The 15,811-nt window shown below is 44.0% G+C and overlaps 1 protein-coding gene across 1 annotated transcript in view; it reads right to left on the reverse strand.

The window, feature by feature from the left end:
* The window catches only part of NPY (neuropeptide Y), a 74,335-nt gene extending 64,555 nt beyond the window's left edge, over positions 1–9,780 (reverse strand). Inside the window, exons 1-2 of the mRNA XM_085631538.1 lie at positions 9,657–9,780; positions 7,532–7,722 (exon numbers count right to left, since the gene is read on the reverse strand). Of these exons, the coding sequence (XP_085487664.1) occupies positions 7,532–7,722 (191 nt within the window). The 5' untranslated portion in view covers positions 9,657–9,780. The remainder of the gene's footprint in view (positions 1–7,531; positions 7,723–9,656) is intronic.
* Positions 9,781–15,811: the final 6,031 nt, after the last annotated feature.

Here is a 15,811-nt window from a genome sequence, read left to right on the forward strand (position 1 = left end):
CTCACAGTGCTACATTCAACTCACTGTTGAAATAGTACACTGTGACAGTGAATTATTAACAACACCGCGATATAAGCACGCGGCCCAACAATAAACGAGCAAATGCATAATCAAGTAGACTATGTTCTAACATGGAAGCCTTATTATTAGTGGATTAAGGTTTAGTATACTGTAATCATGGCAAACTATTATGTGATTGACCATAGAGATGCACCCAGGAGTATGCCACGAATATGGAGATGACGAGCGTATCATAGTTTAGCAGTGCCATATTCAACTCTCTGTTAAAATAGTTCACTTAGTGAGTGAATTATAAACAACACCGTGATACAAGTACGCGGTTTAATAATAAAAGAGTAAACGTATAACTGAATAGACGATGTTCCAACAGGGCGGCCATAGTATCAGTGGATTAAGGTTCAGTATTCCGTAACCATGGTAAACTATCACGTGGTTGACCATAGAGATGTATCCCAGGATCACGCCACGACTATGGAGATGGCGAGTGTATTTAAGTTCACTCTATTCAGTGTCTGGTCTTTCCGGGTGAAGGGGACTGAGAGACACAGAACACAGGGACCTGATGGCAAATGCAAGTAAGTACGCACACAGGTTCTTTGCCGGTTCTCGTGCTGAGAGACAGGGTAAGAGAGGGGGGGCAATACTACGCGAGCTATCGCAGATAGGTATGTTTTAAGATCACTAACCGTGACGGGCTTGTCTTTGTCCCTTTTATCATTGCACGGAAACTATCAGGTCAGATAGTATAAGATCAGAAAACAAACACATAAAACCTTATTAGCGTGTAAACATGCCTACTAGCAATAGTATAAAAGTGACAAAGAGTAATCCCATAACTGAAGTGCAAAGTGTTTCTCAGTCTGAGTATAGTAGGGAAAGCGAGACTAGTAATGTCAATAATGTTTCTTCATAGAGTGGTCATGTGACACCTAGATACTCCAGCAGGAATCGCGAATCACATGAAGGGACCGTGATTAAAATCGGTAGAAGAAATAAGACAATGTCAAACATAAGGTAAATGTCCTGATACAAAGATCGGTAATTTTGGTGTATATTCGTCCACAGGAAACTGCAACGTAGTCCTCACTACAATCATAACGTTGTATCATTGCAGATAATACTAGCACTCTTGGCACAGACCAAAGCCTGACCTACTGGCAAAATCTTTGCGGAGCTTGGGGAACATACATAAATAAACGCCAGCATTAAAGCACAGAAATTGAGCCCTACAGGTAAATCTGCATGAGAAGGTTTGCCCAAATTTTTAATTAACGTCCAAGAAGATAGTATAGGACTATATGTAATAACAAGTTTTTCTCGCATTACAGTATCGAGACGGGGGACAAAAAACCCTACCCCCATAAAATAAATAAGGATCACAGAAATGAAGCACTAATTTAAGGACGAGACTCCTGGACTATCACTGACAAATGGATTTTAGACTAGTAGGAAATCCGGATCAATCAAATTGGGTCAGTATATGACTTGTCCACGCAATGCATACATGGGCATGAAATGAACTAAGGCTACCAATGGTAGTGCACAGTGAATACTCTGCATGCAGTGTATATATCACCTTTTTATTTTAATTTTTCTTACACCCTTTCGCACTTTGCAGGTATGGTGAAGGTGACCTATTTTTCTTAGGGATTCCTTTTTGGGAACACTCTTTCTTATATTCTCCATTCACCTCATTCTGGCACGTCTCTATCTGCTATATTAAGGTGAAGTAAAAAGCACAAGTTTTTCTGTGTATTGTAAAACTTAGCCTGATTAAAATTATTGTTCTGGGCTCCCCAATAACTGAAAACCCTTTCATCTGCAGATTCCCCATCGCACCTCTGCCATTTAGTATGTGATTAAAAATTGAAAATTAAAAATTGGATGGCCCTGAGGAAGTTGGACATAAATCTGTCAAATCCACCGAAACGTACGTTGGCTAGATATATTCCCGGTTGGCGGCAACACCATGGATAGCTGAAGAGGGTCCCTACCATGTGTTCTACTAGCACGTCTATTGAAGCTGGGAAGTGGATGAGGTTTTGAATGTGTGTGTATGTATGCCTGGTTCTGGTGAGGATGACATGGAATGAGAGGTGTGTTATGATGTGATAAGTTTTTGCTTTCTCTTGATCGGGATATGAAAAGTTATTACTATTTGTTGGAAGCTGATTTGCATGTATTGTATTCCACAACATAGGAGTATAGCTTCCATGTTTGTCACTATATATGTATTTTTTACTAAAAAAAAGTATTTTCAAAACTTTCCCCCAAAGAATTTCATGTTGGTTGTATATTTATAAATAATCAATGAAGTAAATAATATTGTTCTATTTACAAAAAAGTATATTTTGAATAAAATGATGAAATGAAATGTGCTAGCATGTTTTGATCTATTTAGGAAGGGTTGCCCAAAAGAGCTGTGTAAAGCCGTAACCATAATATTGTAGGTCGTGTGGGAGATTTCTTGTGTATTATATTTATTGGTTTTTTTCCCCCTCATCCCAGACCTTACATGCATCTATAGGGGGCGCCTCTCTCTAGTTAAAGTGCTTCACAATAACTCCAGGGCTTGAAATAATACTACCTAATTGTACACCGAGATGGAATGTAGCAGGCTCTGACCACTGTCTGAAAGGAATCACACACATATTACTGTTTCCTAAATAAGTAATGCTTATTTATTGCACATCTGTATACTGGAAGGCTGACTCTAGCCAATTCGGACATGTGATCTTCAGTTTGCACATGTGTGATCTTGAGTTTGCACCTGAGTTACCTATCTCCCTGGGATGTATCCGGTGGGTGATCCCCCCCACTGGTCCTTCTTGCAAGGCTAGGGAAGCTTTCTTCTTCCGGCTCTGAAAGGACCAGGCCATATAGAAACTGAGAGATGTACTCAGAGGCCAGTGTCTCTGACAACAACACAGGGCTGGACCAGCAACTTCCACGAGTAAGGATGAGCTGTCATGTAAATGAAACTGACAACCTGCCCCCCAGGGGCTCATCTATAGGCAGGGGGGTACCCACAAATATGACTAAATTCATACTATCTGACTGCACCGCAGTCCAAGGGATTTCTGAAGGATTATTTTGCCGCACAGGAATCAACCAGGTTTCCACACATGCTGTTTCCTCTGAATGCTTCACACAAGCACCTGTATCCAGTAACGCGATGGGTTTGGGTAGGTCTTGAAAGGTGATGTGAAAAGTGCTTGAATCAGAGCAATGAAACCCTCTGAGGTCTTCCCCTCCAATGCTTTCCCTGTAGTAGGGGCTTTATTTCTTTTAAAAATATATCCCATTTGTATACTCCGCACCTCAACCTGAATTATATTCTGCTGCCTTATGAAGTTTGTTATTATCGACACAATTCATCGGTTCATTTTATTGACTTCAGAAGGGTGAAAGGCTGACCCAGCCCCCTTTGCCTTCTCTGTGCACCAAAAGAATAGCAATTTGTTCACCTGCGAGCATGCAAGAAGACAGAAAGGGCGGGATTATTGCTCGGCTGTGCAAGACACCGCTCTTAACGAGGTCTCGGAAGGCCCCGCTAGCCTCCCATTTACATAGTTCTCCGCATCAGAGCTGTTGCTTGGGTGACAGCTGAGCTCACGTACCTTTCAGTAAACCTTCGAAAATCATTACTACTCAAAATCCATACATAAAGGAGGGATCTTGCAACAGGGACGATTCCCTTGTCACTTTGATGCAATCTGAAAGCGACTAGGGTATTGCTTGATCTCTGGACTAGTACCGGAAAAAGTAAGAATCGAACCCGGATTGCCATGTCTGTCATATTACGTAATCACTTCATCGAGTCGATTTTATATGTACAGGACCAGGCGCGCAACACCCATTGGACTCACAGGGCTTCAGCCCCCCCCCCCCCCCCCCCACCTAGTGTGTGGCAGCCCGGGATGAGACAGCTTCCCGGGCACCCACACAGCCGCACCCGAGCACTTCACAGGTCTTTAAAAGGCCATTTGCATGTTAATGAGGCCTCGCTGCTGTTTCACCCCATCTAAGAGCCCCTGCAGCTCCACACTGCCTATGGCTTAAAAGATTCAGCCCCCCCCGAAATGTTGTCTTAGCCACCCCCCCCCCCCCCCCCCGAAATTTGGCTCTAGTTGCGCCTCTGTACAGGACAGTTATGTAGCTGCAATTTGAGCCCTCTGAGGCGGTCCAACACATGTGAATGTCATCAGAACAGGTTTTACAAAGTTGCAACTGCAAACTAACTTTTAATCTACGCTATCTGATCTCTCCCGTTTTAGGTGACAGACTCCAGCATCCACTAAATTACTAAGCATCTCAAAAATTCTTAAATATATTAAGTGCATCAATTTCCGTGCTACAGACAGAGCCGTATCATTTTACTGCAGTGTCCGCCATCGCTATCCTTTTATATTGCTAGAGTCGGCGAACAACAGTGGGTAACGCGTGTATGTGGTGGTAAGGGCAGGCAGGTGTCTGCCCCAGTACCACTGCCTGTCAGTCACACATGCATTTCGTTCAGTTGCAGTGCTGCCATTCTAATAAATCGTCTCTGAAAGGCAATTGACACCCTGGAATAGTGCTTCGTGCTGGCAATCAGTGCATCTGGGCGCGTCTCAATGACGTTTTTACGTGAGGCGGAATGGGGGAAAAGAGGTAAAAGCATCTCTGCCGCAGTCACAGCACCTCCTGTCAATCATGGTGGGAGCTCTGCTGCCCCGCACAGGGGTCAGGGGCCATGAGGCGGTGTCAAGCACCTAGAGCCTGCATCAGGGAGATGTTCAATTTGCCTCCAGTTACAACTGTTTCCTGCTTCCTACTATCTCAGCTAGTGCCAAGACGAATTTTTGGGGGGTATTTAAGCACTTTAGAAGAACATCTAACATAACACAACATAACATCTCCAATACAAGCAGAATCATTTGAACATGAATAAGTCTGTATAGTGGAGCCGGTTACCAAGTATAGGGGATCGGCTCTGAACAACTTCATTTCAATTAGGGTGACAACCGGATTCCATGTTATCAAGGAGCTGGTGTCCAATCCTGGTCTTTTGTACGTGATCGTAATGCATTTAGGGTGTTGTAGTCTTGCGTTCACTGACGTAATTAGACTGACACACCTGATAATGATGTGTAGGTGCTAAGTTCTGGACTGAAAACACTTTCCTTGATGATATGGAGTGAGGTGGTCACCCTAAAGTTCACAAAGGGATTGCCTGTTTTTCAGGCAGATTCCATTAAAGTGCCTGGGGCGGATGTCTGCTGAGGCGACCTGTCAGTTTCTGTATGCTGATGTTTCATCCGAGAGGGCACATAAAAGTATACACAGGTGCAGCTTGGTTTCAACAAGAGAAATGCATAGTAAGCATGTCATTGGCCATCAAACTATGATCCGTGATAGAGAGCTGTAATAGTGGTGTCTGGGTCATCCTTTTAAGCGCTGATAAGCTGGACAGGTGCAAAGACTTCACTAAATATATTTTTCATTCAGAGAAGTGCTGGTACAATCTCATTGGAAACAAGACATTGATGCAGAGAAGTGCTATCTCTGCTCTGCTTAAAGTATGGGAGTCCAGAAGTAAGTAAGATAGTTATAGAGCCAAGACTACCGAGGTGTCTTGGTGCTAGTGTCCTGGGGCTGGACTCACAAAGAGGGAGACCTACTTAAAACTGGAGACAAGTGCTGACATGGTCTCACTAACAGGACAACAACCATGCAGACAGCCGCTTGCACAATCGCACTAAACCTATAGCCACTTTTGGGAGAGCTGTTCTAGTATCCATTAATAGCACAGCATAAGTGCTAAAAGTGTTGTTACCATGCATTAGAAGTCTACTAGCCCTGCCAAGAAGTGCTGGTACTGTCCATTACAGCAGCTCTTCTATAAAGTGCTGGTACTGTTCTACAGTTTTGCTGAGTAATGCCTGCCCTGCCCCATCAAGAGAATATGAATCCTGCTGTGTTCTCCCCCATTACCGGTACTGCAGATATGCTGAGAAGTGCTGGTCCTGTCTGCTATGGGCACGTCAGGCTTCTGAGAAGTGCTGGAATAGCCCAATAATAGAATAAGCTCCTTGCTGGAAAGGGCTTGCACTGCCCCACTAAGGTACAATAGTCCTGCTGCGAGGTGTAGGTAGTGTAACATTAAACGTAAGCCAGTCACGTTGAGGCGTGCCAATATTGTGCAGGTGGGAAGGTGGGTTGTAAAAGTAAGTTTCCTTTGGGCAGCCTACTAGCTGCCTCCCATCTGGGCCCATCTTGCCCCTCTCTAATCCTTCCCCCTCGCCCATCCATCCTCTTCCTGCAGCATGGTGAGTAGAGTTCCCTCTATGACATCACAACTTAATGCCACTAGTGACTAACACAGCTCTAACTGTATTCTGCACTTGCTTTTCTGACTACATTTTATTCTAACATCTGTATAGTACTTACTATGCCTATGTGGGGAACTTAGGGACTTACCCATATGGATAGAAAGCTACTCCATGTAGAGTGTGGGGCTGGAAGAGTATTGTTTTTGTATCGAGCCTGTGTGGGAAGACCTTTGAAGGCATGCGTGATGGCCATGTTATGAGATGTGGCCTAACGGCTAGAGCGGTCGACCTCAAAGCTGGGGAACCAGGTTCGAGTCTCAGCAAGGATGCTCAACATCCTGTGATTCTGGGCAAATCACGTATCTCCCTGTGCCGAACAAAATGAATGTGTCTGTCTATAATACAACTGGTGCTTGTGTAAAACGTCTTTTGTGCTATATAAAACAAAAATGGGACACAGTGACTGGTGGTTTGATGGGTGAGTGTATGTGAGCCACGGACTCAAGCGTTTGTTTGGGAAACTTTACATTGAGGGGAGTTCTCCATTGCGATGTTGCCTGTGTGTATACGGCTCCAAAAACATGCTTCTAGAACACTCTCTATGCTCTGCATGCGTGCAGTTTCTCCAACACTTAGGGGGCCACGTTGCCCTTTGAATGAAAATAGATGGACTCTCTGACTCACTGAACATTTAAAAACATACTGTATGTTTCCATTGGAGGTTTCAGGATTCATATGTCTCATTTTGATAAAAGGTGAAAGAAACCCCAAGCAGACAGTGTGTTCGTGCAGATGACCATCCACTCCCTTAGTCTGCTAAGATCTGGGCTCTTTCATACAGTCTGATTTTCCTCTGCTCACAAAGTGACGTCGGCAGAGGACGTCGACAAAGTGACGTCAGCAGAGAACGTCGACATTTGAAGTAAAAATGCCACTCCTTGTTTCAGACAGTCCTGGATACTACATTGTTCCACCCTTTCATATTACCTCGCTTATCATAATTGTCATTAAAATGCATTTTTGTGGTTTTGAAATGGAATTAAAAAAAAAAAAACACAAAGTACCACCCTTTGGGTTAGTGAATCAAGAATTTTAGACAGGGTGAGATATCTCTAGAATGATGCTTAAGTGGTGCCGGTGTTCGCACGAGGGAGGCGTGCGTCGTACTCCACCCTGCCCCACACGTGTAACCATACCTCTGCCTCGTGATGAGGTTGATGTAGTGCCTCAGCGCCGAGTAGTATTTGGCCATATCTTCTGCCGGCGCGTCTTCTCCGGGACTGTTAGGTTTGGAGGGATATGCGTCCGCCAGCGTCCCCAAGCAGATCAGCAACGACACGGCAAAGGTCAGCGCGGACAACCACAGCCTCATGCTGCCCCCTTGCATCTGTAGGGTAGAGAGGAAGAAGGATGGGCAAGGGTAAGACTAGCACAGCTATAATAACAAGGGAAGACGGACAACAACACAGAGCTTCTGGGGGGTTAATCTCCTCAGTAATCCAAGTGAATACATAACATAACGTGTATTTGTAAAGCGCACGTTCACCCGTGGGCACCTTTCCGCAGAATACCCAACTCAGTGGGACTCATTTTATCAACCTCAGATGGATGAAAGGCTGAGTGGACCCGCCAGGATTGGAACCTGTGACCATGAGGTCGAACACAGCCCCCTGCAGTGGACGCTTTAGTACACTGAGCCACCAGACCCGGCATCACAGGAGGCAGGGCCGGCTCTAGGGCGGTGTGATCGGTGCCACCGCACCGGGCGCTGATTTGGGGTGGGGGAGTCATTTTTGCAAGTATATTATCATTTTAAAAGCACCTGCTGCCGCATTCCTTGCCTCTAGAAATTTTCAGGCATCAATTTAAATGTAAAGCTAACTCCAGTGATTAATCCTCTTCCTGGAAAGAGACTGTTGGTTTGTCTAGTGGAAGTTTTGACTCAGCCTAGCGCAGAGGGTTAACATGCCTGCTGCTAAGAACGTGTAACATGCACATAACAAACTGCATATAATGTAAATAGGTCAGTTGGTTACTGCTACTGTCAATGGGCTCCTTTTGTTACTTGTTTATAAGTCAAAATCCTAATATAGAACATTGAGCTATTAATTGTCATCAGAGCTGCATGCAAACTGGGGTTCATTGGGGTAGAAAACAATTCTTAATATTAAAGAGAACCCCTAACAATGATGTTATGTTTTACATATTGAATTTGTGCTTTTCCAGGATAAGGACTCAAACTATATTGCCTACAAGTATCGATGACATGTTAGTCCGACACCACACCTTGTAGTCTTGCTTGATGTAACATTTGCCATACACTGATTTACACACATTTGATTGTCTGTGCAATGTATGTGTGATGTAAAGTGGTCTGACACCTTACACTGGTATGAGTGGTGCTATAAAACTAAATGAATCTGAGAGACAGTGGTTATGGAGACTTGAGGGGCACTGTCAAAGTGTGCTAGCGAGAGAACCCCTAGCAGAGGTGGTCATGGGAGAGGGGGGGGGGGGGTGAACGGGTGCACTATCAGTGTTAAAGCCGGCATGATCAGAGGTCATATCTGGACGACTTCCTACCGTCCACACGCCTTAAATGTGGCAACACAAACATATATATAGGAATGATGATAAACATGCCACGAACATGCCTTGGTTTTAAACCGCGTGTTTTCAGCATTAGACTGTCGGTCAATTGGTCCGTTTATGGAACGCTAACCACCCACAGCTCGCGAGTCACAGCACGAATTTAATTATTGAAATGAAAGATACTGAACATGACGAAATGCATCATTTATCGAAGTAGAATTTGCCCTTCACATATACAGCGAACACAATGGCAAACTGAATAAAAGCATTTCTGCTTTAATAATTTTGTCAATTCAAATGATATTTAAGTGGACGTTTCTGAAAACCTCGGACACCTTTTCCTCTGACTGAGTTATACTTGATTACTATATGACGTGAAAACAAAATATTTCCATTTGTAATGATTTCATTTTGATAAAATAGACAACTGTGGTCAGCTCGCGTTAAATAAATAGAATATAGAAACACGGGTTCACTTAAGGACTGAATGCCAACAGACTTTCTTTTTTCTCATCCCACAAAGTAAGTGATAAAGTGATGGATGGAAATAATAGCATGAAACCGGTTCCCAAAACTAAAGCAAATGAAAACTGAGAAAACAGAGTGTTAACCGGTTCAAAATGTAATAACAAAATCATCGCACCACCACAATCCAACACAATACACTGTAAATTGCATGCAATCAGATATGTTAAGGCTTATTACTTATAACCTCTATGCAAGCCTTACCTTCCGTCGCCCGAAAGACGATTTTCTGCAGCGGTTCTCTCTACTTCGCTCGCTGCTCCAACTAACTTCTCAACACGAAGGCGATGGGAGGTAATTCGGAGGCTGGTTATTAGTAGGGTTTTTGTGACTGTACTTCACGGTGAAGTCTGTGATTGGTTAGCAAAAATGACTCGCCCATACAGATACGGTCCACCCAGCCAGATGACCCCGCCCCCTCCAGCCCGGGAGCTGTGGGCTTCTACGAGACGAGTCTCGCGCAGTACGCGCGGTCCCTGTGGCGCAGGAGGCGCACGCACAGATTGACCCGGGGAGATCCGCACCTGTGACGCATGACGGAAAGCGGGGGTCCGCCAGCTCGCAAGAGACAAGTCACGACAGCAGTGTCCCTTTGAGCCCTGCGGGAGAGGGGGTCGCTAGATGTCACCCTGGGAAGAGCCGGCTCAGGTGGCATGTTAACGTCAAGGGCTGTGTGTCAGGCAGCGCTCATGATTTAGGCAAAACTTAGCTTGCTTCTTCTTAAAAACTTCCTTCCAATCAATGCAAGTTAACTAGGAAGTTCCGATTTTTTGCCATGAAACTTATCTCGTAGGCAGGGCTGCTGCAATTATGCGGCCGGGCTGAGTAAATTATGTGTCAAGAAAAGGCTTATTATGTGGCATAATGTGGCACATTTTCTGATAGTATTATTTCATTCTTTTGTCATTTTCACACTTGTTAACACTGTGGCAATTGGTTGCACCTCATTGTAACACCCACATATAGCAATAATCAACCAGTTAACCTTTCCAAACAGCCTTCCACTGTGCGGCACAACATGTTTCTGCGTTATCAGTAACTTTTCAACATTTTTAGCTAGAAACAACACTTTTGTCTGTTCAAACTAGGGGTGGGCGGAATTTGCGAAATTCACTTTCTCAAATTATCGCGAAAATGTTAAAAATCTCCCCAAACACGCGGAAATATCGCGAAGATGCAGACGTTTTTTTCCCGCCCGTTCGCGGTATTTTTTGCGTGGTCGCGGCTCGCCAACTTACCCATGCGGTTGCTCACGGGCGCGGCCATATTGTTTTCACTTGTCTCGCGGTGCATGATCGCGAGAAGAAAGACGTGATCGCGCGATGAATGACGTTACTGCGGGCGCGAACTGTCGCGAGACAGCGCAAATGGCTACCAACAATCCAACATCTCGTGGAGAACGCGACCGGATCAGGAAAACTTGTCGGCGAACGCGGGGATTCAGGTAAGGCGATCGCGCACACGCGAGAATGTATTATTTTACAGCGCGAGCAAGCAAAAAATGCGGATTGTGGAAATTTTGACATTTTCGTGCTCTCCGCGGAACGCGAAAATGTCAAATTATCGCAATTTCCGCGAGCGGAACGGAATTTTAGCCCAGGCCTAGTTGAAACCTGCGGATTATGCAGAAGACAATGGATTATGTGGCAAATGTGGCTAATCTATAATTATGTGAAAATTGCAGCAGCCGCACAATCGCATAATTCAAGTGGTCCTGCTCATAGGAATTCAGAACTGTCATGTATGTTTGAAGGTGCAAAAAGCACTACAGTGAGCACCTGCTGCAGCTTTGGTCAAGGCACTGTCCATTGTCAGGTCAATGTCAAATTAGGCCATAAGAGCAAGAAATTGTCAATATTTGAAACTGGACGAGAAGAAGAGATAGAAACCAAAATTGGGTGAAATTAATGCCCACATTGAAAGCTGAAATCTACTTTTTTGCATTAAAAACTGGTAGTCTGATGCCAAAATCAAGAGTACCGACGTATTTTTGAGCGGTCAGGTGGCACACATAGATTCCGTCCATCATCTGTTTGTCTTTTGCTGATTGTGACTTGGCAGACTCCAATAGTGACAGGCCAAAGACCAAGCGGTTTGATTATGGCAGGTACATATACTGCCTGATGTAATAAATACTGGGGTCTAGGAATGTAAAATTGAATGCAGAGCAAATCAAACATTCTCCAGCGTTCTTTTGCTCACCATGCCACCCCAGTTTATGACCCAACCATATGCAAATCAGCCATGACCCTGTGCGTCATGGGAACAGTCCAGCCCGAACTGCCAAGCCAGGTCCTCCCTGGACTGGAAACAAGCATCCTAGGATCGGTTTCGGGCCATCACCCCTCATCAGCCAAGCTAGCTTGAATCCAGCAGCATTGTGCCTTGGAATTGCAGGATTTTTATTAAAGTGTAAAAATATTTTTTTTTTATGAATTGCAAAATCGCGATATCCTGGGGGGTCTATCTACTGATGCATTAAGAGTCCCTGCAGCAGCAAGACATCAGTTTAAATATGCTGTTGGACTGCCTTTATGGGTAGCATGGATGATTTAGGAGATGGTGCCCAGCAGTGCCTTGTAGTAGCTTGTAGTAGATTGGGGAAGGGTGCATCTTCTTAGGTCATAGGGCATGGCAGACGCATAGCAGCAGCCTTGGAAATGGCAAGAGACAGCACGCTTTCTCTTGAGGTAGAGTTAGAGGAAGCTTGCCAGTCTCCGTGGGTCATGCTTAGGGCAGAGAAAGGAACAATGAAAAGGCAACTGTGTACCTCCAACCTCTATGCACTGCAGCCGGGTCTGGAAAGTGTATGTTAGAGCAAGCAGTCATGGTAGGTGGGAAACGGAGATCTGCATGGATCCCTGTGGCAGCCACATTGAATGGGATCCAAGAGTGCAGGCTATCCTCATGTAGGCACTCTCACTGTACAGTTTTCTCCCAGGTGTCTCTCCAGCCTGCACCGGAAGAGGAACAACAACAGGAAAGCAATGTCCTCGGATGTTGTTTTAAAGGCCTCCAAGGCCCACCATTATTTGCATTCCACACCAGGCTGGCATACACTATTCTTTTTTGCTGCTGCATCACTCATGATGTGCATATATCATTCTCAAAGGATACCATGCAAGAAAATGGTGACCTGTGGGGCCTTGAGGGAGTTGGACTGGTTATTTTTTATTTTGTTTGCAGCTCCGGGTGGTTGGGGGGCTTACCCACCTGTTCTGAGACCTGTGTGGGGTGGGAAGGCAAATAATGTATTTTTTCAAAGAGCAAACTCTGGTCATCAGATCAGCAATGCTGTACCTGAAAGGGAGATGCCTTATTGGAGTTGAACATGATCTTCTGTTTGCATGGTTTCTCCTACCTCACTCTGCAGCAGGTCTGGGGCCAAGTCTAAGAAAGTGCAAAATGTGAATCTGACTCATTCTCAAATGGGAAAGGTTACTTTTCCCCTCTAAAATCTGGAAATCTCAGACAGCATGCTGACATGCAGTAAATCGCTGACAACAGAAGTTATGGAACTTGAGGCCCAGAATCTAAGAGTGGGCAGGAACTGTTTTTTATGTGGCAGCAAAAATGAGTGACGAATTTTGGGCAGAAATTGCAGGGTTTCTGCTCTGATGCAACTCTTTTCAGCCCCCAGTAGTATACTAAACTGGCATTTATTTAGCATTTACAACCCTCGGAGGAGCTGGAGTGTGCCCCTGTTCTTTGCTGCAATCCTGCAAAACATTGATTTATTCAATGCTTTTAAATGGAAATTCTTTGTTGGGCTACGATTTTTATGTGAATGGAGCTCCAGCAACACTCTGAAAAGTCAATACCCGCTTTACACAAGGTTGGAAGGCAGCGGTTTGTAGGATTTTGCACTGTGGTGTACCAGGCAGTCTGTGGGAATTATTATGTAATGCTGATTAACAGTACTTGGAGTCATGGTTTAATGCTGAGTAACAGCAGCAGCGCATGGGTGTAGTTATGGTTGAAACTCAGTGATCCTCCAGTGTAAACTTCTGAAACAAAGCTTTTGGTAAAGAGTTGGCTAGCAAAGGGGAGACAATCAGCTAATGAATAATGGCGTGAGAAGCGCCAGCAAAATAGACACAGTGAAAAAGTATCAGTAAAAAACATATCTTGTTGGATTTTGGAAAGTTCCATAATCGATTTCTAATTTTTTAATGCTTCTGATAATACATGGTAATGATTTACATTACCCTGCAGACATTGTTTACTGCTTCTTATATGTAAATACTTTGTTGCATGCTAGTTTCAGTCATTGGTATTTGAATAGGAGTTTATGAAGTTGTGATACTCAGGATTTATGATTCACTAGTTGTAGGCTGCACCGTCAATTACATAGGCCATGGTCATTGTCAAAGATCCTCTCACTTTTTTGTCCCACTTTAAACCCTGCCTTCTATGTATGTGCAATGTGTATGGATTTCTTTGCACAAACAGTACTCTGATAAGGTAGCTGAAATTATCTAAAAAATCACAAGAAAGAGACTAGGGTATGAGCCTTCTCTGACTCCCCTTCAAATATCCAAACTCACAAAAAAGAGAGAAGGACTACTAAAACAGGGCCAGGGACGTTAACCCAATTTAGATTGAAAAATTAATTGGAAAATTATTTTGTTCCTGCCCCCTCCACTATGTGGGAATAGTTAACCAGTGAAAAACAGAAAAAGTGGGAAAATCAAAAGATTTTATAATACTGCCCTCACCCACTATGCAGTGGCATGCTTCATTATAGAGCCGCCGCAGACGTCCAGGTGCAGCCCAACGCACTGGACGGAACGCAGTTTTTATTTAGGGTGAAGGAGAAAAAGAAAAGAAAAGAAAGTTTGTGACAGGGAAGTGTATTCCCTAAAGAAGGGACCTCTAGTGCAGAAAAGCAGGACCACAAAGCTGTAGAGTCAAACAACAGACAAGCTTATCTTGTAAATCAACATGTTTCGGCACTCAAGTATAGCCCATGTGGAGTCAGTGACGTTCCTTATGACTATGGGGTCTAGGTATCTCACATCAAATATTGCACATCTTGGGGAAGATCAGTGCAAACTTCTCTACTTCGGGGGACAGGTGCAGCAGCTCAGCTTGCTCAGCAATAGCAAACACTTTCACCATCGTTGAACATGTAAAAACTGGGCAGCACTATGCAAGTTTTGCTTCCTCACTGAACAAGAATAACATGCCAGTTCTAAAGCGAGATTAATTTTCTGACAGAAGGCAGCCAGTGCAGTCTTCCTTTCCCCACAGATCATATTCAACAGTTGAGATTAGTACAAGCTTTCATTATTTACAAAACATGTACTGTTAAAGCATGATTGACATGTAGATTACAGACAGATCTTTTGAGGGATTTGTATCTTGCTGAGTTGAATATATAGACAGATGAATGAGTGACTATGCGTGTTCGGACAAAGTTCTCAATTAGTTGATATTCCATATCAGCTTCTGAAAGTCTTGCTGCTGTACCTCAGAGGCCTGTCACCGCTGTTGCTTGTCATGTCCTAAAGTTCTCTTCTATCCCAACTTTATCTATTACATACACCTCCTGTCACATTCTTTTAATTGTTAACACACTCACCCCTAGATTTCTAATTTATCCCCTCTCTTACTTCCTCTTCTATAGCACTCCTATCTCCCATTACACCACCTTCCGCTACCATAATGATTTATGCCATCCTAGTTCAAGCAACATGTTTCTGTTACCCCCTTTCTCCACGATGACACATTTTCTGCTTCCATAGCAATATGACACACACTGCTGATGGCAGCGCAGGCAACCTCCTAGTATTTTCCAGACATTGCTTCTGCTCTCTCCTGTGTCTCACACTGTCATCTCTTCCCACAGCTACTCTCTTAATCTCTTTTTATCTCTCCCCATCTTCTTACAAGCATGATCCTCACACATTTCCTGTCTCACCCCTCCACCTCCCTCCCTTTATGTAACATACCATCCTTTCTCATACTTTCATTTGCACACTGTTTTTGTCCTTCCAATAATACTCTGCTATCTCTATCCTTTTCATGTCACTCAAGCTAACCACGCACCCACACCACTCTTCCTGACAGTTCTCTTTCTCGTATCTCATGCATTCCTTCATCACCTCTTCCTTTCCCATACCTCCTAGTCTTACTTTTTTCTCACACTCCTCTCTTAAAGAGTTTCTTTCTTTGCAGATATTCCTCCTACCATCCCTTTTTCTGTCACACACACTTTCACTCTTACTTCTTCAAGAAATGCCCCTCACCCACACATGTACACATTACTTGTGCACAAATCATCTTTCCCTGGCAAATAATTTTTTTTGCTTTTCTCAGACGTGATCTCCCATACACCATGCCTTCTCTTGTTCATA

The sequence above is a fragment of the Triturus cristatus genome, chromosome 10 (assembly GCF_964204655.1).
Source record: "Triturus cristatus chromosome 10, aTriCri1.1, whole genome shotgun sequence".
Lineage (NCBI taxonomy): Eukaryota > Metazoa > Chordata > Amphibia > Caudata > Salamandridae > Triturus > Triturus cristatus.